The 26,914-nt window shown below is 47.5% G+C and overlaps 2 protein-coding genes across 4 annotated transcripts; one reads left to right on the top strand and one right to left on the bottom strand.

The window, feature by feature from the left end:
* Window positions 1-14,526, top strand: dlk2 (delta-like 2 homolog (Drosophila)). Its single transcript, XM_085181907.1, has 6 exons — window positions 1-3,552; window positions 10,873-10,984; window positions 12,148-12,205; window positions 12,400-12,530; window positions 12,611-12,755; window positions 13,770-14,526. Exons 2-6 carry the CDS (start codon window positions 10,897-10,899, stop codon window positions 14,524-14,526), a joined length of 1,179 nt encoding a protein of 392 aa, XP_085038033.1. The 5' UTR covers window positions 1-3,552; window positions 10,873-10,896.
* lrrc73 (leucine rich repeat containing 73) lies at window positions 8,249-26,545 on the bottom strand. Of its 3 annotated transcripts, none has more exons than XM_085181910.1 (7): window positions 26,225-26,545; window positions 23,450-23,750; window positions 23,213-23,373; window positions 22,470-22,592; window positions 22,291-22,391; window positions 21,186-21,432; window positions 8,249-19,086 (listed from the first exon to the last, which is right to left on the bottom strand). In XM_085181910.1, exons 2-7 carry the CDS (start codon window positions 23,719-23,721, stop codon window positions 19,016-19,018), a joined length of 975 nt encoding a protein of 324 aa, XP_085038036.1. In that variant the 5' UTR covers window positions 23,722-23,750; window positions 26,225-26,545; the 3' UTR covers window positions 8,249-19,015. The 3 variants fall into 3 exon arrangements, with proteins under 3 accessions (XP_085038036.1, XP_085038035.1, XP_085038037.1); XM_085181909.1 differs by lacking the exon at window positions 26,225-26,545 and adding an exon at window positions 25,756-26,087; XM_085181911.1 differs by lacking the exons at window positions 8,249-19,086; window positions 26,225-26,545 and adding an exon at window positions 25,756-26,091 and having other exon boundaries at window positions 20,403-21,432.
* Between the last annotated feature and the right edge of the window lie 369 nt (window positions 26,546-26,914).

Genomic DNA, 26,914 nt, shown 5'->3' with positions numbered 1-26,914 from the left:
CTTATTTTAACATAAGTTAAAACAAAAAACCAAGGGACAAACTGCATTTTATTTCTTCACATCTATATACGGAGTGCAAGTAGGGGTGAGGTGGGCTGATCTCTGAGCTCAGCCCCCAAACTGCAGAACCTGGGACGGGGGCGGGGCTCAGACTCAGCTGTTTGGATATCAGTGATGCTAACGAGCCCCTGACAGAGGACAGAGTGACTGAGGAGATGTTTGATTGTTCTTCTTCTGTGATGATTATTCTGCAGATCAGTTTGGACGGCGTGAAGCAGGCGGTTACAGTTTTGGTGTCTTTCTCTGTCTGTTGGCACCTGCAGACAGGACTGAGGGCACACGCTTCCCTGCAGTGTGGCAGCATGACATGTGTCGCTTCACTGTCATGCTGTCCCCTCTGCAGTGTCCCACTTCCTCCTGCAGGTCATTAAACTTTCATCCACCTGTGTGTGTTTGGACCCGTCCCCACAAGTTTGAAGGCATTTTTGAAAATGTTACAGTTAGCTCACGGTTAGGTCACGGTTAGGTCACGGTTAGGTCTGGGCTCAGGTTGGGGTTATGTGTCAATTAGATGTCCCCACAAGGATATGAAAAACAACTGTGTGTGTGTGTAAAGTGATGACACACAGCAGCTGCCGAGCTCATCAAGTCTTCGCTGCCCGCAAAGAAGAAGACAATGTCCAGCTGCTCCACAACAATGCCCCCCCCCCCCCCCCCCCAATGGCTATGGGAGGAATGAGAGGAATGGAGAACACGCCGGCGGTTTGAGTCCCGGCAGCTGTTCGTGTCTCTCTGACCTCAGGAACCAGCCGGCAGGAGGAAGACTGCATGAAGAGGAGCCGGGATTATTTTAGACTACAGTCAGGGATTAGACTCAGACACCATTACAGCAGGACAGGAAGGACACGCCCAGGTTCAGGAGGTTTCTCTAAAACCAGAACCAGAGCAGAACTGGGCCTGCTGGTCTGAGTCATCCTCACTGAGGATTGTTACCCACTCACAAGATTTCTTTAGGTTTAAACTTGTTCGTGTCTCAGCAGTCAGACAAAAGCCATTCTGATAAACATCAAACACTGTTTACTGCTTCTCTCCAAGCTCAGGGGTCAGAGGTCAGGGGTCCTCACTGATAACAGCCTCACAGGGTTAAACACAAACTGCTGTGGCGCTTCAGAGACGCAGAGATTCTCAGTGAAACCTCACACCTCCCGAGCATGTCGGTGTTTGCTCTCAGGCTGAAACGGCTGCATGTTGGGGTCAGAGGTCACACACATTGGTTATTAATCACCCTGAGAGTGGGTAGAGGCTTCCTCAGCTGCTGTGGTGACGGAGGGGTCAAGGCTGACCCCCCCCCCCCCCAGGGTAAACAGAGCTTCGATGTGTCTCCGGTGCTCCAACACGGGAATCTCCCAGCTGCCCTGGCTGCAGGTTACACCATCATCAACGCCTCAACAGCGCTGCTTGACCCGCTACCCACCGCAGGGCAAACCTCGGCACATGCTCAGATCCAGACGCCATCACGGGGGGATCGAGTTACAGCTAAGCTGAAGTCAAGTAACCAGTAGGTATTGATTATTGATCGATAGATACATGCTGCTGAGGATGGAGGGAGCGGGCGTCATAGCCTCGTCCTCCACCATTGAAGCTGCGACATGTTCCCGCCACACAGATCCTGCAGGTTGTTAAAGATCAGGTCCAGAGGAGGAGGGCCGGGGACCGTCTCACAGCAGCGACACCGTCCCGTGAGCATGGCCCGAGTTCCCTGCCCGCCCCAGCATCACCTGGTTCATCACCTGAGCAGGACCAAACCATCGTCGGATAAAAATATCTGTGAAAGTGTCACAGCCCCGTACACCTGCTCTGCTCCAAACCAGAGCCATCAAAGCTGAACCCAGATCAGCTTTAGTCCCTCCGCCCGGCCCTCGGTCTGACTCTGAACCAGGTTCCTGCTCTCAGCTTCAGGGTGATGATCCCTCACACACTGCCCACTTTCATCTGTTCCCCCATTTTCACTTGGAAAGTTGACAAAGTGCATTCTGGGTAAAGGTTCAGCCTGGTATTGGTGTTCATGCTCAGAGATGAAACTGTGACACCTGGTAATAATCTGGTTTGGTGGATATCTGCAGTGTTGAGCAGTTTAAGCAAACCGATTTGACACCAGAACCAGTTCGAACTGTTGGGAGGTTCCAAGCAAAGGTCAAAGGTCAAACTGTAGAACAGTCTGAGGAACCTCCTCGGGCGCTGTTCAGTCTGCTGAATAAAGAAAGGTCTGATTTGTGCAAAGTGGAGCTGTTTCAGGGTCAAAGTGAAGCTTCTCCTCTGAGAGCTTGTGGCTCCCTCAGAGTCTCTTTAAAACATTTAAAAGCACCACGGCGTTCCAGGCAAGGCGAGTCCGAGCCTGCCGGGACGTGAGCCGGCGCCCGATCTGAAGGCGGATCTGATTCAGTAACAAACGCACACAGCGCTCGCCCTGCTGGGAGCTGAGGCGCAGAGACATAACAGACGAGAGGAGGATCAGATAGAGGAGGGAGGCCTGAACAAACACTTGGGGGAGGAGAGGGGGAGGAGACTTGCTTGGAACACTGCAGAGTGTTTTTCTGCCGCCGCCAGTTACACAAACTGTGAGCCACACACACATCGTGCATTAATCTCTGCCACACAAACACAGGGGCATCCTGCTGCCCCCTGCAGGCAGCGCTCTGACTTACAGGCTCATCGTTGCTTCCAGCTGTTTGTGGGAGTCTCCGCTCTGAGTGTATTCATACCTGCTGCTCCAAAGCAGCGACTTCAGTAATAAGTTTGCCTTTAGTACCGTGAGGCCTTGCGTGGGGTTCACCACAGGAAGTTCCCGTAGCACAGAGGCTAGCCAGCGTGATGCTGTAGATGTTTACCTGCAGACTGCGCAGGTGGTCAGAGCGCTGTCACCTGATCCGTCACTCAGACTTTATTATAGAAACCTTTCATAAGTCCTTATGAACGTTTCTGTGATTTGTGGTGGAGCTAAAAGAGATGAGCCGTGACAACGCCACAGACTCGACCCGCCTCCTCAGTCAGGTGAGCCGGCCGTTTGTTGGGACATTTTCAGGAAAAGTAGTCACATGTTTAATATCATATTCGTGGATTTTGTGGGTTTTCCTGTTTAAAGTCAGTGTGAAAAAAAGCTGAAGCTCAAAGGAGTATGTTCAGATCCGAGCGTAATCGGCCAATCAGCACCCATTACACCTGAGAGCCCTGCTCCAGGTGAGTAAACCTGCTCTGATCACATGTAACAGCACACAGCCCCTCCTCCTCACACACACAGAGGGGGCTGTGTCGGGGTCGTACCCTGCAGAGGGGGAGTGTTTTCTGTGGAGGGGAGGACGGCCGGAGCAGCGCCTCCCCGTCGTTCGTCTGCAGCTTCAAACACACACACTCTGAACGACGGCGCAGTGTGTGTCCCACAGTGTTTTTGTGTGTGCGTGTCCGAGTGTGTGTTGGAGACGCGGGGTGGACGGCAGCTGAATATCAAGTTGGTTTGTGACAGCGGATCAGCGAGGAGGAAGCTGCCAGCTCGAGGTAAGCACCCTACCAGCTCAGAGCTGTCACTGAGCGCTGCTGCTGCGGAGTCCAGAGTTCCTGAGGCTCAGATCGCAGATCAGATCGCAGATCACACTCTGGCTCTGGTTTCCAGGCTGCGCTCTCTAAACTTTGCCGTGCAGCAGGTACAGACTTCCTGACATCTCTGATTGGTGGGGGCTGCTGGATGTTTTCTTTGGCTCGCAGTTATTTTTAAGACGTCTGTGCCGCGTGTCAGAAGGTGACAAAACCACAAGGTTTCTCCTTGTTTTCCACTGGGTAAATTCAAAGAGTGAAACAGAGTCAGGAACAAACATGACGTAAAGATCATGTGACTGTAAGGATCACTGGGGCTGAGGAGATATTGATAGAAACTGACAATTAAATACCAAACAAATAAACTTCTTCTGTGGTGGTTTAATGGACGACCACGTCAGCTCTACCTCTGACCTCTACAGAACAATTGGTAATTTGGGGTTTTATTTCCTAAAATGTAAAGCTTGACGCGGTGCTGTTCATTTCCAGCTCCATATTTTTGTTCTCTCACTCAGAGCAGCTGTGCTTGATTCACAGCTCATAATGAGCCATCTTTGGCTTATACCAATGGGATCCTCCCTTTTTCTTAGCTAGCTTTCTTCTGATTTGCTGCCAGCAAGTGGGTGGGACTACCATCCTCTCTCTCTGACATCATACAGATCCCAGAGCAGAAAAAAACGATAAACTGAGTGTTTAGAGCCTGAGCTATGAGCCTACAGGGATGACTGAGTACAAACTGTCCTGTTTACCACAAACATCCACCAAAGGAACACGAGTCACATGACAGGAAGTAAATGTTAACCTGCCTAAGAGTCCATTCAGTGATGACCTTTGGTTCCAAAGTGAAGCTCGTGTTTCATTCAGTCAAACCTGCAACCAGAGACTGAGCCTGTGCACTGAGCAGGGCGTACATTTGCTCTCGGATCACAAGAGTCACCCCCTGCTGGTCATCGGAGAGAAATCAGGTTTCAGGCATTCAGTCTTTTGAATACTGTCTGTCAGTCAAATATGGCGCACACCTGCAGAGTCCAGCTGCTGCAGCTCAGCCACAGTTCCAGTCCCGAGTCACCCAGGTGTGTCCTCAGACCTGTGCATATGAAGGGAGGCTGTGAACCATAATAACCTGAACAACATGAACATGAAGGTGGACAATGTGATGTGTCTGTGAGGGAAGCCCATATATCTAAAAGAGGCTCTGCCATTTAGAGCGCTACAGCAGGAATTCAGGCTTAACTGGCTTCTGTCAAAATGTGAAAGAACCCACCCACCACTCTAATCACACTCTAGATCTTGTTTTAACATATGGCATAGAAACTGAACATTTAACAGTGTTTCCTGATACTGAGCAGTGGGGAGTGGACTTTATCACAGTAGATGTCTTTCTGAGTTAACTTCAATCATTACTTCCTCCAAACCATCAACGTGTCTTTTAGACCCCATTCCTACAAAACTGCTCAAAGAAGTCCTGCCATTAATTAATGCTTCAATCTTAAATATGATCAACCTATCTCTAATAATCAGCTATGTACCACAGGCCTTCAAGCCGGCTGTAGTAAGTGGCGTTACTTATAAGGCCATCTCTAGACCCAGCTGCAGCAAGTGTCTGGGCCAGATTAGGCAGGTGTGGTGTGTGGCTCTTCCTGACATGTGGAACCATCAGGTGGATCAGGAGCTGCAGCAGCTGAATTAAATGCTGTGATTCAGGGCAGTTTTACAGTGAGGTTTAATGGTCCCTCAGCTCTCTGCTTAAGAGGAAAGGAATATTCACCTTCATCAGGAACAGCTGGCATTGCACAGATGGTTGGCAGTCATTATACGTCATGGATCCATCAGTCGGTGCTGTGTTCTTGAAGTTCTTGAAGGTTTTACCCTTTCACCTCCTGTGTGACTGAATGTGAGGATGAGTTTCTTTGTTCTTTGTTTCAAGCTCTGATTTCACACCAGACTGTGAATCTGAATGTTTCTGTAAACCAGTGAAAGTGATGCTTTGTTTTCAGCGTTATCATGTCAAACTCATTAAGCTGTTACTGAGCACCTCTAAAACAGTCTAAATAGAGCTTAGGTTAGCCTAAAATGAGCGGATGCAGGTTAACTCACAGTTAAACACAGAACTGGAACTGGACAGGGAGAACTCCTGCTCATGTGAACTTTGACCCCAGTCCTAACTATCTGTAAAACTCTACAGAGCTGCAGTGATGTTTTCACATCTCACACTTTGGTTAACAAAGTAGCTCAGTAGCTCACTGCATACAGTCACATTAATGGAAACAGCTATTATGGATGGATGGATGGATGGATGGATGGATGATGGATGGATGATGATGGATGGATAGATGGATGGATGGATGGATGGATGGATGGATGGATGGATGGATGATGGATGGATGATGATGATGGATGGATAGATGGATGGATGGATAGATGGATGGATGGATGAATAGATGATGGATGGATGGATGATGGATGAATGGATAGATGGATGGGTGGATAGATGGATGGAAGGATGGATGGATGGGTGGATGATGATGGATTGAAGGATGGAAGGATGGATGGATAGATGGATGGATGGATGGATGATGATGGATGGATAGATGGAAGGATGAATTATGGATGGGTGGATGGATGAATGTATGTATGGATGGATAGATGGATGGATGGATGAATTATGGATGAGTGGATGGATGAGTGGATGGATGAGTGGATGGATGGATGGATGGATGATGATGATAGATGGATGGATGGGTGAATGATGATGGATGAATTATGGATGAATGGATGGATGAATGTATGTATGGATGGATAGATGGATGGATGAATTATGGATGAGTGGATGGATGAATGGATGGATGGATGGATGGATGATGATAGATGGATGGATGGATGATGATGGATTGAAGGATGGAAGAATGAATTATGGATGGGTGGATGGATGAATGGATGGATGGATGGATGATGATGATGGATGGATAGATGGATGGATGGATGAATTATGGATGAATGGATGGATGATGATGGATGATGGATGGATTGAAGGATGGAAGGATGGATTATGGATGGGTAGATGGATGGTTGGATGTTTGGATGGATATTTGGATGGATGGATGGATGGATGATGCATGGGTGGATGGATGAATGGATGGATGATGATGGATGGATTGAAGGGTGAATTATGGATGGGTGGATAGATGGATGATGGATGGATATTTGGATGGATGGATGGATGGATGGATGATACATGGGTGGATGGATGAATGGATGGATGATGATGGATGGATTGAAGGATGGAAGGATGAATTATGGATGGTGGATGGATGAATGTTTGGATGGATGGATGTTTAGATGGATGGATGGATGGATGGGTGGATGGATGATGATGGATGGATGGATGGATGGATGGATGGATGGATGGGTGGATGGATGATGATGGATTGAAGGATGGAAGGATGAATTATGGATGGGTGGATGGATGATGATGGATTGAAGGATGGAAGGATGAATTATGGATGGGTGGATGGATGAATGGATGGATGAATGGATGGATGGATGGATGGATGATGATGGATGATAGATGGAAGGATGAATTATGGATGGGTGGATGGATGAATGTATGGATGGATGGATAGATGGATGGATGGATGAATTATGGATGAGTGGATGGATGACTGGATGGATGGATGGATAGATGGATGGATGGATGAATGGATGGATGGATGGGTGGATGGATGATGATGGATGGATGGATGGATGGATGGATGGATGGATGGGTGGATGGATGGATGATGATGGATTGAAGGATGGAAGGATGAATTATGGATGGGTGGATGGATGGATGAATGGATGGGTGGATGGATGGATGATGATGATGGATGGATAGATGGATGGAAGGATGAATTATGGATGATGGATGGATTGAAGCATGGAAGGATCGACTATGGATGGGTGGATGGATGGATGAATGGATGAATGATGATGGATGGATTGAAGGATGGAAGGATGAATTATGGATGGGTGGATGGATGAATGTTTGGATGGATGGATGTTTAGATGGATGGATGAATTATGGATGGGTGGATGGATGAATGGATGGATGGATGGATGGATGATGATAGATGGATGGATGGATGGATGATGATGGATTGAAGGATGGAAGAATGAATTATGGATGGGTGGATGGATGAATGGATGGATGGATGGATGGATGATGATGATGATGGATAGATGGATGGATGAATTATGGATGAATGGATGGATGATGATGGATGATGGATGGATTGAAGGATGAAAGGATGGATTATGGATGGGTAGATGGATGGATGGTTGGATGTTTGGATGGATATTTGCATGGATGGATGGATGGATGATGCATGGGTGGATGGATGAATGGATGGATGATGATGGATGGATTGAAGGGTGAATTATCGATGGATGGGTGGATGGATGGGTGGATGGATGATGATGGATGGATTGAAGAATGGAAGGATGAATTATGGATGGTGGATGGATGAATGTTTGGATGGATGGATGTTTAGATGGATGGATGGATGGATGTTTAGATGGGTGGATGGATGAATGGATGGATGATGATGGATGGATTGAAGGATGGAAGGATGAATTATGGATGGTGGATGGATGAATGTTTGGATGGATGGATGTTTAGATGGATGGATGTTTAGATGGGTGGATGGATGGAAGGATGTTTAGATGGATGGATGTTTAGATGGGTGGAAGGATGTTTAGATGGATGGATGGATGTTTGGATGGATGGATGTTTGGATGAGTGGTTTGTATCTGAAGATGTTCTGTGATTGGTCAACTCTTGTCCAGCTAGATTCAGTTAAATGCAGCTTCACAGCAGAGTCTGTGAAGTGAAATGTTGCAGCTCTCAGAGGCTGTTTCACCTTTGACCCTAGCAGCAGACATTATGATGCGTGAACACACGGTGATGCAAGCCGTGTCAGACTGATGATACCCTCAGAAACATCACAGTGGGGACAGCATCCGCATCCTGCCTGCGTCCACGGAAACCCGCTGCCCCTCCTATCCCCCATTCTCTGACTCTGTTGCCAGGGCAACGGCTCAGACCTGCGGTGCAAGGCACCGTTCTCAGTGTTCCTGTTAGCGGATCGTTCGACCTGTCAGAGTCGCCGACATCAAAGACGCTCTAAGATGTTCCTCCTCATCTGCTTCCTGGCTGCCAGCGGCGTGCACTCAGCCTCGCACTCACGTTTATCGTTTCATTTCCTGAAACATTTCTGCATGTTTCACCTCGTCCTCCCCCATAAACACCTCATAAATTCCCCCAGCTGTGCAATGGGTGGAGTCCTTTTGCACCATCTTTGCAGCCGGATGTCTGCGGGTTTGATGAAGAAGCTGTAATCACAGATGGACGTAGGTCTTAAAGTTGTAATTGAAGCAAACCATTGAGGGACAGAGTCTCTCACAGGTATCGTTTACAGCTGTACAAACCCTCGCCACCTCTGAAGGATGGAGGAAGTTATAATGGAAAAAACAAGTTGAACATCAAACAGTGAAAGAGGCGGAGCTCCGCTGAAAGCTCGCCCTTGAGGCTGGAGGATCTTTCAGACTGAAGGAGGCATCAGTATCAGCAGCACGACGCCAGGGAGAACACGCAGACGCCTCGCCACACACACTGTTTGCTCACAAAACATAATAAAACTATAATAACAATTTAAATAAAATTAAAATAACAGGAAAATGAAAATAAAGATATTAAAATGAAATTCACGTGAAAATGCTGTAATAAAAACTAAACTAAATAATCTCGCCGCATGCTGGCCGACACATGGTCAGCCTGTGTGCGGCGAGATGAGTCAGCGAGATCATTCTTTTAGCCACGCCCTCCACTTATTAAACACGATCGTAGAAAAACACACAGCAAGTTTGTACAACACATCAAAACAAACAAAAACCGATGAAAGCTGAAGGTGTGTGTGGTTACACTCAGGCGTGGTGGGGGGCGGGACCTCACAGCCCTGTCTCCGCCCCCTGTCGATGCCGCTCACACAGACCGCTGGTTTATTTCCACAGAAACACTTGGATGCAGTGAGTCAGCTTGTTGTGTGTGTGTGTGTGTGTGTGTGTGTGTGTGTGTGTGTGTGTGTGTGTGTGCTGAAGCATTAAATTGGCCACCTGTTGCCATCTCTCCTCATACACTCCCCTCATTCTTCTCTTTCTGGAGCAAACAGGCAGGATAAAGTGTGTGTGTGTGTGTGTGTGTGTGTGTGTGTGTGTGCTGTGGTATGCCAGACACACTGATCTGGCATGTCGGTTCCTGTCCGTGCGGAGGTTGAGCTCGTCGCTGTAATCTCAGGAAAAATGATCCGCGCTCTTTCCCGCCTGCGAGTCGAGCGCGTGGGCAGAGCGACCTGAGGCGCCGTCACTACAGCAACAGGCCAGCTCAGAGCGCACCACGAGACCCTGAAGGAGGACGGGGAGGGAGTCTAAAGCTTCGGCTAGTGATGTGCGGATTGATACTGAAATATCGATTCCTCCGATACCAGTCGTTTATGTTCTAGAATCGATTCTCACATTAAAATATCGATATTTTAGTAATTTAGAGTAAATTTGTAGTTTAACATTAACAGGAACACGGTGGAAAGAAACTATTATTCGGATTGTCTACATTGGAAGGAACTACTTCCTCTTCAGGAAGCATCACTTCCTGTCTGAGCTTCGCCGCCTCATCCCTGATGCTCTCCAACTTTTCCTTCACAGCTTCTCTCAGATGCACCGTGGCGTCATCACAGAGTGCTGTGTTTGATAAGCGCCGTCTCAGCTTCCCGCGCCGCAGATACGCCTTTGAAAAGCTCCCAGGAGTCAATGCGTGTTTGATCTGGGGTCAGCTTCCTCTCGCCGTGTGACCGCGGCGCTGGGCTCTGTGGTTCGTGTTCACCTTCGTCTTTGTGTTTTTTGGTTCAGACCTTTATTTTGTAGGATTGGAGATGGTGTGTCCGCTTTGGTGAGCTTCCAGTCGCTCTGTATCTGTAGCGTCCTGCTCTGTGGTTGTCCCTCTTGTCTCCGCCTCCCTGACCTCCTGACCTCACACAGTCAGTCGTACCCGTCGGTCTTCCGGCGTCTGTTGATGCTCTGTCCTTCCTTTGTGGGTTTAAAAATAAAAGCCTTGTGTTTTGTTTGCGTCTGTTGTCATGTCTCGTGTGTCTGTGCTGTTACTGAGCGCGCTCACATTTACCTGCAGCTTGTCGAGTCTTTGCTGTGCGTACGACCCTGCAGGTCACGTGACCAGCTTTCCGTTTTCTGTTACAGGCCGTCGTCTTCGCCCCAGTCGATATGTGGGTGCTCAGAGCCGCAGCCGCCACGCTGGCGCTGAGCTGTTGCGTCCTCCACGGTATCATCACTCCACCCTGCGCAGGTCAAGGTAGGTCACATAGTCACACCTCCTGCTGTGCACCAATCACTCTGTAGACTGCTGCTTCAAGGCTCAGCCATTGATCAGAGGCTACAAACGTGCATTCATTTGTCACGATGCACACGAGCAAAATCAAATGTTGCAACCCCAACGCCACGTGCTAGCTGTCGTCACGTGTTTCATGCTAACGTGGAAACACGGCGTGCTCCGCACTCACAGTTTCTTCTCTCTGAGTTAAAATGATCTTCACACTTACAGACGTCGGCGTGAGATCGGAGGTATTCTAATTACATCAGTAGATACAGCAGTAATGAGATTACTTTACTCCGTGATAGCGGCACGGTGCGACAGCCGAGGGCAACATTCAAACGCTCAAATTAAACCGGACACTCGGAGGAAACAGCGGTGGGCTCCTGAAGGTGTGACCTCATGACCTTTCTGTGGGCACGCCTCCACCACTACAGCCTCCATCAGGGACTCTGATTGGATGGCTAACGAGAGCCACAGGTGTGCCCCTGACCAATCAGACAGCAGCAGACCAGTGAGAAAGGAAGATTCAATCAGCACACACACACACACAATCCACTGTCACGGCTGAATGGATGGATCCTCACTGAGCACGCTCCGAAGCGCTCGGCGGCTCATTGTTCCTGCTAATCCGGGCTCTCCCAGCTGTCAGCCGGAGCCCCCTCGCTGCTGTCCGACCCGTCTCACATAACTCCCAGCTGCTGCTGCAGTTATGAGAGGCGCGCTCAGTGTTCCCGGCAGCTCCCAAAATGGTGTCTAGATAAAAAACACTTTGAGGGTAAAGATAATGAAGACGAAGAAGAAGATGATAACGGGATGAGGATGATGAGGGGATCATCATCGTCATCATCAGGGACTCCACCTGACTCTACCTGCCACACCTCAACACATGATTGCATCCCCTCAGACTCTCTGCTGATTGGCTGTGTTTGGTCAGCCAATCAGGTTTCTGGCTCTTTCAGCTAATTTTCTTTGTTTCAGGTAACAAACGTCAGTTTGCTGCTTCTGTTTGTATCTGATTAAAGGGGCACTGTGACATCATCATCACATGATGTCACAGTGACATCATCATCACATGAGCTCTGCTGCTCTATGTTAAACGTCTGTGCAGGTGTGACTGATGCAACCTGTTTCTCACCCTGCAGAAACTGACTGCAGCTGCAGCATCGCCAACAGCCATTGTGACGAGTTCAGAGTCTGCAGGTGACACTCCATCAATCAATTGATCGATCAATCAATCGTCCATCACTGCCCGATCAATGTCCCGGCTGCCTGTCAGCTCGTGGCTTGTTCAGGAGGACTTTACACAGGTGTAACTCACCTGATCTGTGTTTCTGTCACAGATCTATTTTACTAACTTTCCCCCTCATGTCTCCTTGCTTCCTTCCCACTTCCAGGTGTGACCCTGGCTGGGACGGCGAACTGTGCGACCGCTGCTTGCCGATGCCCGGCTGCGTGCACGGTTCCTGCGAGCAGCCCTGGCAGTGCACCTGCGAGCCAGGCTGGGGAGGGCGCTTCTGTGACAAAGGTCAGAGGTCACCTGTGCATTAACGTCTGCCATCTTTCCGTCAGTGCGTCTGAGCTCATCTGTCTCCTGCTGTCTGTCAGACCTGAACGTGTGCTCGCAGCAGCAGCCGTGTCAGAACGGAGCCACCTGTGTGATTCAGGACAGCGGCGACTTCACCTGTCTGTGCCCTCAAGGTTTCCACGGCAACAACTGCCAGCAGAGGACCGGCCCGTGTCACCAGAGGAGGTGTGAGCTCCTCTTATGGAGGACACACACCAACACACTACCGTTACCGATCAAACAACAAAGGGTTTCCTGTTTTTCCTGAACGTTTTCAGCTGAATTTATTTTTAATAATTAGCAGAATAATTATGCTGATTAATGAGCTCAGTGATTGTCACATGACAGCAGCAGTAAAAATAAACGACTTCAGTACATTTGACAGATTTTACTGCAGTAAAGGAGAAGTAGCTTCAGGTGCACACACTGCAGACCGTAAACTGTAGAACAGATGGGCGTGGCCACTGTGACATCATTGATTTGAGCGTTTCAGTTAGCACTTTGGATGAGAGGGCGGAGCATCACATGGACACAGATTTCTGCTAATCAGTGCTCCATCCAAATAAAATCCTGAAATTGGAGCTCCGCCTTCTGGATGTTCTGTTAGTACACTCACCTCACAGCAGCCATATGATTGGCCTGATGATGTCATTAAAAGTGCTCCAACGGCACAAACACGGTCATGAGGTCGAGTTTAGGGACAGCTGCCTGTGTCACCGTCCACCTGTCTATCAACTAGGCCACACCCCTAATGATCCACACTTTAAGCCTCAAAACAATGTGGGTGTTACATTGTTACACCCACATTGTTACACATTGTTACATTTGTCTCTGACTCCTGACATGAAATCCAGATAAACGGTCAGCGTCTTCTCCCGTATATAAAACGGTGTCATCTGCATATCCTGACACTCTTCTTCTGCTCTCGTCTACTTCCTCCTCTCTTTATTCTGTAAAGTTTAATACAGGTGTTATGGAGGGGATGTTATCTACAGAGCCCAGAACAGTTTGTGCATCAGGCTGTAAACACGTTAATTTCTGCTGTAAAGTTTTAACATGGGAGTCTGTGGGGGCTGACTCACTGCTGCCTCTGCTGGACGGTAGAGGAACTGCAGGTTCTGGTACTTCCTGTTTATGAACCAGGCATTGATGTTTGCTGCAGTCTGCTGGTTTTCTTATCTTCCTCTTCTCTACCTGCAGGTCTCCGTGTAAAAATGGCGGTCTCTGTGAGGACGCTGACGGTTTCGCACCAGAGCTGACGTGTCGCTGCCTGGCCGGCTTCACGGGGCCGCGCTGTGAGACTGACGTTGATGACTGTCTGATGAAGCCTTGTGCCAATGGCGCCACCTGTGTTGATGGGTTCAACCGCTTCTTGTGCGTCTGCCCGGTGGGATTCAGCGGGCGCTTCTGCACCGTCAACCTGGACGACTGTGCCAGTCAGCCGTGCCTGAACGGGGGCCGCTGCCTCGACCGCGCCGGCGGCTTCCACTGCGTCTGCCGGCCTGGCTTCACTGGAGACATCTGTGAGACGCCAACTAGCAGCGACGCCGGCAAACCCGGCTGGACAACGGTTGGGTGGGAGGGAGGAGGACGTAGAGGGAGGAGCCAGAGAATCACAACTAGCAGCGGCGACGGTAGGAACAGCAGCCGTCACAGTGACAGACTGCTGAAAGTGACTGTGAGCGAGCGCAGTGGCGCCGGCCTGTCAGAGGTGCAGCTCATCATCGTGCTGGTGCTGGCAGGGGTGACGCTCACCATGGTGGTGCTGACCACCGCCCTTGTTCTGCAGGGTCACTGCAGGAACTGTGGACACACCTCCTGCTGGTCCTCTGTGACATCATCGCCTTCACAGAGAGGACAGAAAAGCCGCCAGCGAGCGTGGCCGGACGAGGAGGAGGGACAAATCAGGTTTCTGAGCGCAGCAGAACCGAAGAAACTCAACACGGAGGTCATTTAGACTGACCGAGGGGGCGGGACACAGCTCCACCTGCCTCAGGTTCAGCTCCCAGCGAGCACCTGAACTATGACATCATCCATGTTGTCACAGGACGACTGAATGGACAGTTTAAACCCCACCTACATTACCCAGGGTGCACCTCTGCAGTCAGCTCAGAGGGGCTTGTCCCAGGGGCATGTGGAGGCTTTTATTTTGAAAAAGTCAATTGAAACTGAAGCTTTATTTTATAAATCAATAATTTATCAACTCATTTCTTATAATCACTTGGAAAATAAAATTAACTGTGAGTAGATTGACCTTTAAAAGAATGACATCATCAGCCCACACTCGGCCACGCCGAGCGACACAAAAGTCCAGAATTTAAATGTGGATGAAAATCAGATGGCGTTCTGAGGCTTCCAGAAGTTTTCAGGTGGAGATCTGTGTGGCTTGGCTCCGCCTCTTTATTCTCAGACTGAGCAGCTTTGCATGATTCACAGTTCAGAATAATCCTCCTGTTTTAGCTTTCTTTGATTGGCCAGCTTTTAGAAAGCTGCAGCTTCCTGCCCAACAAGAACCGCTAAATGAAAGTTTGGCGTCGTCGTGGGTTACTGAGTGAAGCCTGATGGGACGTGACCACAGTCTGATCTTTGAGATGAAATCTACTCACATCAAAGTGAAGTGTGAATATGTTACGACTGTATTTGTATATAACATGTTTATTTATTGTATGGTGTACATGCACGTGTGCACACACACACACACACAGCTGTCAGACCTCATCACGTTACAGGGACAAAAACGCAGACGGAAACTTCTGATGTCACTGAACAGATCCCCACACAGACATTAAAGCTGTTTCTGAACTTTACCTCCTGGGTTCTTTCGTGTCTGAATACTTGATGCAGCAGTCGGACTCTCCACCAGGGGGCGTCTGAGCCTGCAGGAGTCCCGATCCGAGATCCCCGAGTCAGTCATGCAGGACTGAACCGTTGACCTGCAGGTAGGAGTCAGCGGCCTGGATCTGTAGCCACTGACGTGTCTTCAGGTTTAACGCTGTCTTTTCAGGCTTTTCTTAGGCAGTCATGTTGCCATGGTAACACAGGAAGGTCATTACAGTGAAGTAAAATTAAAAACCAGGGGCAGTAAAAACCATTACCATTAGAAAAAAGGAAAAACTCTTACATCCATCCATTATTTTCACAGCCCTTCGCTACCAGCTAGGGCGGGAGGCGGGCATGGGTTAACACAGACAGACAGACAACCATTCACATTTATGTCCAATTCAGAATCATGGTTAAAATAAGGAGAAGGAGGAGAAGCACCCACCTACTCCACACAGAAAACAGACATGGTGGAGTCGAGGTCTTCTTGCTGTGAGGCAACAGTGCTAACCACCTCGCCACCGTGCGGCCCTAACCTCCGTAATGACGGTCGTCACGTCCTGTTGCTGCGTGCTGCTGCTGCTCTATGGCGTCTGCAGGTCTGAGCGAACCTTCACAAAGTGTTTGAGCATCTTTATCCTTCGACCGATAAAACAGAGACCAGCCAGGAAACTTACCAACACTCAGACAAAGATAAAGACTCATCAAGACCTCCTGCAGAACCACACCATACTCTCACACATTACAGTTACATTTATTAAATAATCAGGTGACTGCATCTGATTAAAACGTTTGAAACTAACTGCAAGGTTTCATCAGTTCGTGTCTATGACTTTTGAAAACTCTCTTCCTCCTTCCATCTTTCGTCACCTGTGAAACTGAATTCATCAAACAGTGAAGTTTTGCGCTTCTGTAGAAATGTTTAGCTTATTTTAGAGTTTAGAAATGTGTTAACATCAGTGTTGGGTAAGTTACTTTAAATTAGTAACTTAGTTACATTACTAGTTACTTCTATCAAAAGTAACTCAGTTACTTCAAGTTACTCGTTACTTTCAGAGTAACTAGTTACTAGGGAAAGTAACTTTGGTTTTACTCAGAATTCTCTTGTTAATGTGTTGCTTCCGTAACTGGATACCCAGCAAGATTGCCAGTCTTCTAGCTTGCTTACTTGCCACAAGTGCACTGTGCCACCTACCAATAGAAAGGAAAAAATAATGTGCACATTTCCACGAGAGAAATCCCACACCTGATTCTATCCTAGCCTGCTTTTTACATCCAACACAAAAACTGCAGTCATGGTGTTTTCGATTGTACTCAGAACTCGGAAATTCTGCCTTCTGAATATGAAGATGTAGGCAACACCAGACTGCAGATGAGCTGCATACAGGGCTGGACTTTGACAAAAAAAATCGTCCCGGGCATTTTGGCTAGAGACCGGCTCACCATTATAGGAAAAATCATAAAGCCTTTGAATGAAAATAAACACTGTTGTGACAGTGATGTACACTGTTCTGATGGTATATATGTATCAATCTATCAATTGTTTGTTTAAAGACTCAGATAATTATTTTTTTTTAAAGTGAGACATTTTAAATGAGAATAAGAAAAGTATTTCCTTGTGCCCCCCTTTCCCTTTTAATGCCCTACATGGAACCCTGGCAACACTTTGCTAGACCCGCCCCTGCACAGTTACCAGCTGTCATCTCCTGGTTTCATCTTCATGTTTCCCTCTCACCACATATTCAAACCGATATCATGACCAGCAGGTTTACAGCTGTGGCTCCAGCAAACATCAGCTGATACTTAATTAATATTAAATAAATTCTAACAACAGCTGATCAAGCTTAAAAGTGCTGCTGTTGTTTACCGTGACATCCGCTGGTTTCCTCTTTCTGGAGCAAAGTGGGCGATAAATAAACAAGAGAGAAAAGCCGATCAGCTGATCATTGATCAGTTTCATGATTGAAGTAGAAACAGGAGAGGGAGGGTGAGAGGATGAGAGAAGAAGAGGCAGCTGTGCAGCGTAAACACAGAATAACTCCAACTTTGTGTCTCTTTCATTGTAGCTGAAGTCCGGGACAAACTGTGTTCCTTTTCAGCTCACCCACCCAGCTGTATAGAAACTCCGTCATGCTAGCTAGCAGGCAGTACGAAAAAGTCAGCATAACGAAAATAAACTCCACCTAAACTTGGTTCATATCTGACCCAGATGGACTGCATGCTATAACTTCTTACCTGAAGTTCAGTTCACCTGACACTCTCGGACCAGCGGCCGCTTCGGGTCTCTCCTCTTGCCTCCCTTTTCCTTCATCCACCTGCTGGCTTCCACCACTTGCTAATGTTATTGAATCTGTGGAAGCTCCGCGATAGCCACCACACGAAGTAACGAGTAACGACCCTATCTAAATCCCAGTAACGAGTAACGCGTTCCTGGTTTTGGCAAAATAACTAGTTACCGTGCTCGTTACCACAATAATAACGTAGTTACTGTAACGCGTTACTTAATAACGCGTTAGTCCCAACACTGGTTAACATAGAATGTAGAATTATTGTAGACATACTGACACTGCCCTCAATTTGATAAAGGCCTGACTGTCATGAACTTAGGAGTAGATGGTAGGAGACCCCTCCCCCAGTTGAACTGTGAAAGGTCTCAACATTTGACCTGGATAACTGTGGTCTGGAAGGGAAATGGGTTTTTTATGACCTCTAGGGAGTCACCTACACCCACAGTGTTTTAACTGTCACGCACACTCACTTACGCGCACACACATGCATACAGGTATGCGTACACAGTCACACACGAGCACTCACATAGACACAGACACAGTTTGCAGCACACCGTAGGGGGGTTTTATGATGGGGACGCCTCTATAAAGCTGGCAGCAACTAACAAAGGGGTGAAGATTTTGCAGAGGGACACACCGGCCTCGTCTTCCCTTCTAGAAGTGCATGCTTAAATGAAGATGAATAAAGATGAATAAAAGTTTTGTGAAAATGACTACTGAGTTCCGGTGCCGTCTCTGGAAGTTTCGACGAATAAAAGAACCGAGGTGAAACTGATTTCGCAACACTTCCTGGTACAGATTCACTTTGTGTGTTGACTGATATTTGAAAATTTTCATTTAAATGATCCAAAACTTTAAAGCAGTAGCTCTGTTTGTCGAGACTGGTAACGGGACTGTATGAAACCGCTCGTCCCACTGGCCCGCTCGCTAAACGGAGATCGGTTTAAGGGCCACCTTTAAACGCCAAACATGGGAGCAAGTTTCAGACAAACTTGTTCAGTGTGTTTAAGTGTGTGCTGGCAGCAAACGACCAATCAGAGCCTTTGTTTTTAAGAAGCTGTAAACAGTTTTATTATTGTGACATCAGAACCAATCAACAGAGCCAAAGGTACATTCATTAGAAGCAGAACAAACACCTGTGTGGAGGTCACGTGACGTGTTTGAGTTCTCTGCTCGTCTGTGTTCAGGTGCTACATCGAACCATGCGGGGCGTGTGATTGGGTGCAAGCCATCAGGTGATCTGACAACCACAGAAGTGCAGTGCAGAAGAAAAAAAACCATTCAAACCGAAAAAAGTGACGGCAGCCTGACTGGAAGTGGGTATGTTTGTGGGAGGGGTCACATCTCAGTCTCAGCCAATAAGCTCTCACCTAGACCTGACGTCAGCAAAACCGCCTGGGTGCTGGAGTCTGTGGGGTCAAAGAATAAGACATTGAGAACGCCATAGTTCAGCACGGTTTCTCTAACCAGGACCAGCAGCTCACGCCACGGCCTCTGTGCCCTTTCCAGATCACACGTTTAGATTGATTTACTTCCACTGGATCAATAAAAGTCGGTTCAAAGACTCCAGAAAAAGTCCAGGAATAAGCACAATTAGGTGGAAGTCCAGTAATTCCTCTGTTTATACTGAACTGAGCTACAGGGCAACAATGAACTGTTCCTTTAAGAAGACCAACCTAAAATCTGATGTAGAAAAGGTTTAAATATGTACGATCAATCATTTGAAGCCTCGGTCACAGCGACAGTAAGATCAATCAGTTTGTCTCAACATTTGAGAGAAAAAGACAAAAACACCTCGTTCATCTAATGACACAGTGTAGAGCAGGGTGTCCAACTCCAGGCCTCGAGGGCCAGTGTCCTGCAGGATTTAGACGTCACCCTGGGTCTGCACACCTGAAATGATGACTTCATTACCAGGCCTCTGGAGAACTACAAGACATGTTGAGGAGGTCATTTAGCCATTTAAATAGGCTGACACGTCTAAAACCTGCAGGACACCGGCCCTCGAGGCCTGGAGTTGGACACCCCTGGTGTACAGAGGCTGTTAGATTAGGTTTGTGTGCAGATTTTCTCTCCGTTTGCCAAATTTGTGGCACATTCAAATAAAATGAAGCTGCTGAACTTGCTGAGAAGCTGAATCACACTCAGTCTTAAATTCAACTTCATCGCTGGTATGCAGTGGTTTTCAAACTTAATGACACTGTATGAAATAAAAAGCAAAGAGTCTGCACTGTGTCTTTTTAAATTTGTTGCTCAGTAGTTACTGCAGCTTTTAAGAATAATTTATCTGGTCTTCACCTGACCTGGGATCAGGACAAGCTCACACTGCTGTTATGGATCACAGAGGAACCACAAAAGAACAGAAAATCTTAAAAGGGATATTGATTAATATTGATTAAATATCCGTTATTGTAAAACCAAGTGGGACTAGATATGTAGCAGGTAACCCAGATTAACACTTTGTCCACAATTATACAAAATACAAACCTCCTACTGTCACCAAGGACACCTAAACACCACACAAAGGACGGCACCAGGTCTATACTCAGTATAGTGGGACAAAACCAGATCTATACCTGGCTAATTGGGACACTGGTTTATAGTGGGTAATGTTGGATAGAACCAAGTCTGTAGAGGGTACTGTGGCACACCACCAAATCTAAACTGGATAAAGTGGACAAAACCAGGTCTATAGAGATGAATTTTCAACAGAATCAAGTCTATACTCAATGGGACAGAATCAGGTTTATATTTTTAAAATGAAAAAACACACAAACAGTGTAAAGTGACACAAAACTAGTTCTATATTGGGTCATGTAGGAAGAAAATGGTCTTGGTAAAGTAAATTATTGAGTAAAGTACAAAAGAGCAAAGTCTACAGTGAATGAACTAGAACCAGGTCCATACAAGGTAAAGTGGGACAAAACAGATCTACAAAGTGGAAAAAACAGGTTCAAATTGAGTAAAGTGGAACAGAACCAGGTTTATTTTTGGTAAATAATGAAAGAACCAGGTCTATAGTGTGTTGAGTAGCACATAGTCATGTCTATATAAGCTAAAGTGGGAGAATTGGCTCTGTACTGAGTAAAGTAAACCTTTGACTATAGTGGATAAACTGCGACAGAACCAGATTTACATTTCGTAAAGTAGGAAAGAACCATGTTTATAGAGATTAAAGTTTCAAAGAACTGGTTCTGTACAGATTACAGTAACAGAGAATCAGGTGTTTTTTGGGGAAAGTGGAACAGAACTGGGTTTCTAGTGGGTAAAGTGGGACAGAATCAGATCTATACAAGGCAAAGTGGGATAGAAAAGGATATATAATAGATTAAAGTGGAAAAGAGAAGTCTATACTAGGGGAAGGGGGAAATATTGCTCTTGCCAGTACAATAACCTGGCAAATAATCCCAGGTTGCTGGGTCTGTATTGGTTTTGTGCAGTTTGAGGGAGAGACAGTCTGAGCAGGGACACTCTGTAACTGAGGACAAGGTGAATGTTCAGCCCTTACTGCTGTGGGGTAGCCAGGCGGGAAGCTGGTACTTGTCTCTGATTGGGTGATACTTGTCTCTGATTTGCTGGAAAGCAGTGATGGAGGCAGGATCTGGCACCAGAGGCAAGGCCTCTCTGTCATCGTCATCCTCCCCCTCAGACAGCAGGTCACAGATCTGCTGCTGGAGCTCCGGACTAATGTCGTTCTCAGCCAGAACCAGGACCCGCAGGCTGGTCGGGTAGTTCTCCACCATGTCCAGGAATACCTGCACACAGGTGAGACCACCACATTATAAATCTCTTAGGAAGTGCAGCATGGCTTCAAAATAAAACTGTACAAAATGTTTAACGTGACAGGGAGGACAGTGAACCTGACCCCACTCGGTCGTGACTGCAGCTTTTCAGTTTAAAACCATCTTTACAATCAGGTGTGCTCCTTTGTGTTTACAGTACTGGAACGCACCAATGCATGTGCATGTGCATGCCATGTGTTGATGCTGGACCACACAGTCAATTTACATACATCAGTGAGAAATGCAGTTTAGCGAGGACAGAGTTTTAATTACATTCTCCTGGATTTTACTCCCTGACCTTGACAAAAACAAACAAACAAAAACATTCAGAGCATTTTGAAGCTCAAGAGAGAACAGGTGATCTACCTCCACCTCCAACCACTTCAGAGTTTCTAGATGTTCACTGTGTTTTTATTTATGTTATTGTCTCTGTTTATCCAGCAGTTTCACAGGCCACACACTCAGGCTTTTATTGTGAAAGTAGTTGAAACAGGAAACACAGCGCTAACGAGGCCACAATGCTGCCATATCACTTCCCCCTGGTGGACAAACAAGTGAACTGAAAACTGAGTCCAAACTCAGGGTCTGGGAACAGTTTTTTGCAGGGACACAGCGCCACCACCAGGTCAGACTAAACATCACTGCAGGATGGTGGCTTTGTTCTCAGAGCGGAGGAGAAACCCTGACGGTGTGAATAAAACTAGACTGAATGATTTCCAACAGACGCTCATCTCTTCTCTGAAAACTGCATTCTAGTTGTATTTAAAGAGCTGCTCTCTGCTGATGAGAACTGGAGACAAAGAAGAGAATGCAGCACTGTGATTGGTCGACCTGTGCTGACTGGTTGGTCAGTCCGGTTCCCTCCAGGTCCAGAACCTCCAGAGTCCTGCTGGATGCCACGGCAACTGCCAGCATCCCTGCAATCTGATCACCTGGAAACAGAGCGAAAGCGTCAAACAATAATGACATCACGCTGTTATGACATCATGTTATCATGACACATGTGTTACCGAGTGGGTTGTAGTCCAGGTTGAGCACGCGGAGCTGCGAGCTGTGCGCCACAGCAATGGAGAGTCGAGCCCAGCCTTTGGAGCTGATTCCTGGGTTAGCACTGAGAGTGAGCTCCCTGAGCCCTACCACACACACACACAGTGAAGAGTTAAAACTCCCAGAATGCTTTGCTGCGTGGTGGTCTGAGCAGAGCCATTCAGGTCACCCATCCATCTATTTGCTTCCGCTTGTCCGTTTCAGGGTCGCGGGGGACGCTGGAGCCTATCCCAGCTGTCATAGGGTGAGAGGCGGGGTCCACCCTGGACAGGTCGGCAGTCTGTTGCAGGGCCAACACACAGAGACAGACAACCATTCGCACTCACATTCACTCCCCCATTCACACCTACAGTGTTTCCAGTTAACCTAACCCCACTAACTGGCTCACATGACCTGAATTTGCGGGCGGCGCGGTGGCACGGTGGTTAGCACTGTTGCCTCACAGCAAGAAGGTCCTGAGTTCACTCCACCTTTCTGTGTGGAGTTTGCATGTTCTCCCCCGGTACTCCAGCTTCCTCCCACAGTCCAAAGTCATGCTGAAATAGCAAGGGTGCCTGAGGGGGATAACCCTCAGGGATCCTTGCTATTTCAGGCTTCCTCAAATCGGGAGTTTTTTAATGAGCTTCTGTCTGTGAGAGTCGGACCAGGTTCAGGGTCACACCTGAGAGACCTGGCTCACCTGTGGTGGGAGGGCAGAAGGTGTTACCTGACTTTGCGCCATCTGGCGGCAGCATCCCGCAGATCAGACCCAGTGCCTCGTCTCCCAGCATGCAGTCACCAAGATCCAGGCACACCAGTGAAGGGTGGGTGGACAGGGCGGGGTTCAGGGTCACTAAGCCGGCGTCCAACAGTGGGCTGCCATGAAGGCTGGAGGGGTGGAGTTAGAGACTTACAAACCATTCACAGTTAGATTAGTGGCCAATCAGCTTTAAGTTCTACTCACAACAGGGTCTGCAGGGAGCGGTTAGTCTTCAGGGCGTCAGCCAGGTGCCGCGTCCGGCCAATACTGGAGACAACGCCCAGGTTAAGGTTCAGCTGAGCAAGCGAGCGCGACTCAGCAACGCTGCGGCAGACACGCCCAAAGTCGCGATCTGAGAGCTGGCAGCCACGCACAGACAGCAGGCGCACGCCATCCTCCTTCAGACTCTCACAGATGTCCTGAACTTCAGCCGCTGACAGCATCTCGCCTGTGATCTGGATAGAGGCAGGCAGCATTGCGGACGCCACTGGGAGCACTGGGACACCTACACAGGAAAACGAACACTGAAGTGTTTTCTCACCTGGTGAGACATGGGTACTGCACCAAAGTCTGCTATTGGCTAGTTTTTGGATCAGAGTTAACCCAAGTTTTCTGAACGGGACTGGGAGCCACCATTACACCTGATCAGGTGACAAAGAAACAGATCTGACTTGAATTATTTGACTACAACTAGTTTTTCAGCGTCACTCTGAGACAGGATATTTCTAACTTTAGAGATGTTGCACAAATGGAAGAAAGCAGTCTTACATATTTGTTTAATATGTGCGTTGAAGGACATGTCCTGGTCAAAAATGACTCCAAGGTTCCTCACAGTGTTACTGGAGGCCAAGGTAATGCCATCCAGAGTAAGAATCTGGTTAGATACCATATTTCTAAGCTTTTCAGGGCCGAGTACAATGACCTCAGTTTGATCTGAATGAAGAAGCAGAAAGTTAGTGGCCATCCAAGTCTTTATGTCTTTAAGACATTCCTGCAGTTTAACTCATTGGTGTGTGTTATCTGGCTTCATGGACAGATAGAGCTGGGTGTCATCTGCATAACAGTGTAAATGTATGCTATGTCTTCTAATGATGCTGCCTAAGGGAAGCATGTATAATGTAAACAGAATTGGTCCTAGCACTGAACCCTGTGGAACTCCATAATTAACCTCAGTGTGTGAAGAGGACTCTCCATTTACATGCACAAACTGGAGTCTGTTAGATAGATATGATACAAACCACTGCAGCACAGTACCTGTAATACCTACAGCATGTTCTAATCGCTCTAATAGGATATTATGGTCAACAGTAGTGGTGTGCAGATGGACACTGATGTACTGATTCTTCTGATAACAGACATTTATGCTCTAGAATCGATTCTCCTATTAAAATATTGATATTTTAGTCAGTCTGCCCAGAGCAGCTGTGGCTACACCTGTAGCTGCCTCCACCAGTGTGTGAATGTGAGAGTGAATGAATAGTGGCATTGTAAAGCGCTTTATAAATGCAATCCATTATTATTATTATTATTTAGTAATTTTGAAAAAAATGAGAGTTTATCATTAACAGGAACACAGTAAAAAGCAACATTATTGGGATCGTCTAAATGATTGGTAAGAACTACTTCCTCTTCTGCCTTTCATAGCGTTACGTGAACTGCGTCACGGCTCACGCGTGCGCGCTCAGTTGATAATCGTAAGCAGAGTCACTTTTGTGGAGCTACAAACATGCAAGATGAGGTTTGTGACACACGTGGCAGGATCACAGACCTTGTCAGACACAAATAAAAGTAAATTATAACAGAATGATGATGAGTTTATGATGCGGTGAACTGAAAAGGAGGAGAGAGACAGGTGGTGCTAGGGTGGAGTTATCCAGGTACAGAGGGAGAAACTCTGGCCTGGGTTTAGCGTTTTCTGTCTGCGCTTCAATGACGGGAATCCACCGCATCTGAAACTATTCGCAGAGCACTGAAAGTGGATTATACAGGCGAATCGTTAAAATACAAACATTTCATTCATGAAACGGATATTAACTCTAAACTGCTTCTCAGCTGTATTTTCAGTCACTTTTGTTTTTCGTTGTTAGATGAATATTTTATGATGTCGTCTCGACTTTTCAGGGTTTTTAACTTCTTATCATTCTTCATAATTAACGATAAGAGCAGGAAGTCTGGTTCTTGTGTTTATTTTGAACGTAAAATTGGAAACTTTTTACGTCCCAAACGTGTCGGGATCTGGTCTTGGTGGCATCGCTGCGCTGAGGCCGAGCAGGACCCGCTCAGGTGAGTCCACCTGACTGACTCACGAATCTTTGAGCTCAAAGAGGAGGACAGGTGTCAGGTGACAGCTTAGGTCACGTGACTCCTCGATGACTCCCCGATAAAGCTCCTAAACGAGAGCTGAAAGTAACTGAGTACTTTTACTCGACTAAAGCAGGATTCTGAAGTTAAATTTCCACACGAGGCAGGGACCGATCAGCTGATCGGTATCGATGAGGTAACCAATTAACCTGATAGATGATCGATCAGCTCACGCGGGGAGGTTCGGGGCTGTCACGCGCTGATGTCATTATTTGCCGATCTCGCCGCAGGCCACGCGCGGGTTCCGATGCAGAGCGGCGGACATCAGAGCCGATCGATCCGGCATCGATGGATTAGATCAGCTGGGGCGCGTGTGGCAGCAGGTCTGTCCGTCGGTCCGCGAGCTCCGCCAGTCCCGGTGTGCTTCTGCAGGTGACCGTTACTATGACACCCAGAGAGCTCGCAGAGGACAGAGGACTCACTCCGAGCGCGTCACCGGGACCGGAAGCAGCGGTCACCATGGCAACAAGGCTAATGACAAAACAACAGCCTTTGACAGGCTGAATTTCTACTGAAGCAGTAAACACAGTAAACACAGACTCTATTCAAACTCTAAAGTCTGGGGTTCTCTGTGACGTCAAAGAGAGACTTCAAATCCTGCTCGGAGCGGATCCTCACCCAAAATACACGAGCTTCACGACTGTGACGTCACTTCTCGCCAAGCCTCGTTTTAACCTTCTGTGATTGGCGTCGTCATGGAAACGGACACTCCTCTGATCATTGATTCTACTCACTGATTAATTATCAATGATCGATCAGCAGATTTTCACGATACGAACGAAGCCAATAAAATTGAGCCGATCACCTATTACAGCTTCCGGTGCTGACTTTCACAATAAAAGCGGAAAACTTCACGCTCTGGCGTCTTTCACCTGCACGAGCAAGGAGATATTTATGGCGTGACGTCAGCTGCCTTACTGCTTCCTGTTTATTGATGGAGTTGAATCTGTCACAGCTTCACCTTCAGTTTTATTGTGAATAAACAACAAACCTGAGGTAGACGGCTGATGATGTCATCGCTCGACAGGTGAGAGCTGCCAGCTGGGCCGGTCTCCAATCACAGCCCAACCTCCGGTCCGCTGGTGTCTGCAGCTCCGGGTGATGACGTCACTCACCTGCTCCGATGTACCATACCCGTGTCAAAAACACGGAAATCCTGTGCGTGGAAGTTGGATAACTGAATGGGAATTCTGTTGACATCCGAGTCACACAGAAGGAGGAATCCCGTCCTCCAGTCTGTTTGAGATCAGCATGATTCGGCTCTAACACAGTTACACCCGTGATTATAAGGATGATTATTTACGACAG

This window comes from Neolamprologus multifasciatus, chromosome 13, assembly GCF_963576455.1.
Source record: "Neolamprologus multifasciatus chromosome 13, fNeoMul1.2, whole genome shotgun sequence".
Classification (NCBI taxonomy): domain Eukaryota; kingdom Metazoa; phylum Chordata; class Actinopteri; order Cichliformes; family Cichlidae; genus Neolamprologus; species Neolamprologus multifasciatus.
The sequence above is the reverse complement of the archived record's forward strand: the minus strand, read 5'-3'. Positions and strand labels throughout refer to the sequence as shown.

What these genes read in the sequence shown, in the direction of transcription:
- dlk2 (XM_085181907.1), top strand. Translation starts at nt 10,897, where the DNA reads ATGTGGGTGCTCAGAGCCGCAGCCGCCACGCTGGCGCTGAGCTGTTGC. An exon ending in GACGAGTTCAGAGTCTGCAG is followed by an intron (nt 12,206 to 12,399) that starts GTGACACTCCAT and finishes TCCCACTTCCAG; the next exon opens with GTGTGACCCTGGCTGGGACG. An exon ending in AGGGCGCTTCTGTGACAAAG is followed by an intron (nt 12,531 to 12,610) that starts GTCAGAGGTCAC and finishes GCTGTCTGTCAG; the next exon opens with ACCTGAACGTGTGCTCGCAG.
- lrrc73 (XM_085181910.1), bottom strand. Translation starts at nt 23,721, where the DNA reads ATGCTGCCTGCCTCTATCCAGATCACAGGCGAGATGCTGTCAGCGGCT. An exon ending in GCCAGATGGCGCAAAGTCAG is followed by an intron (nt 22,593 to 23,212) that starts GTAACACCTTCT and finishes TGTGTGTGGTAG; the next exon opens with GGCTCAGGGAGCTCACTCTC. An exon ending in TGACCAACCAGTCAGCACAG is followed by an intron (nt 21,433 to 22,290) that starts GTCGACCAATCA and finishes ACCTGTGTGCAG; the next exon opens with GTATTCCTGGACATGGTGGA.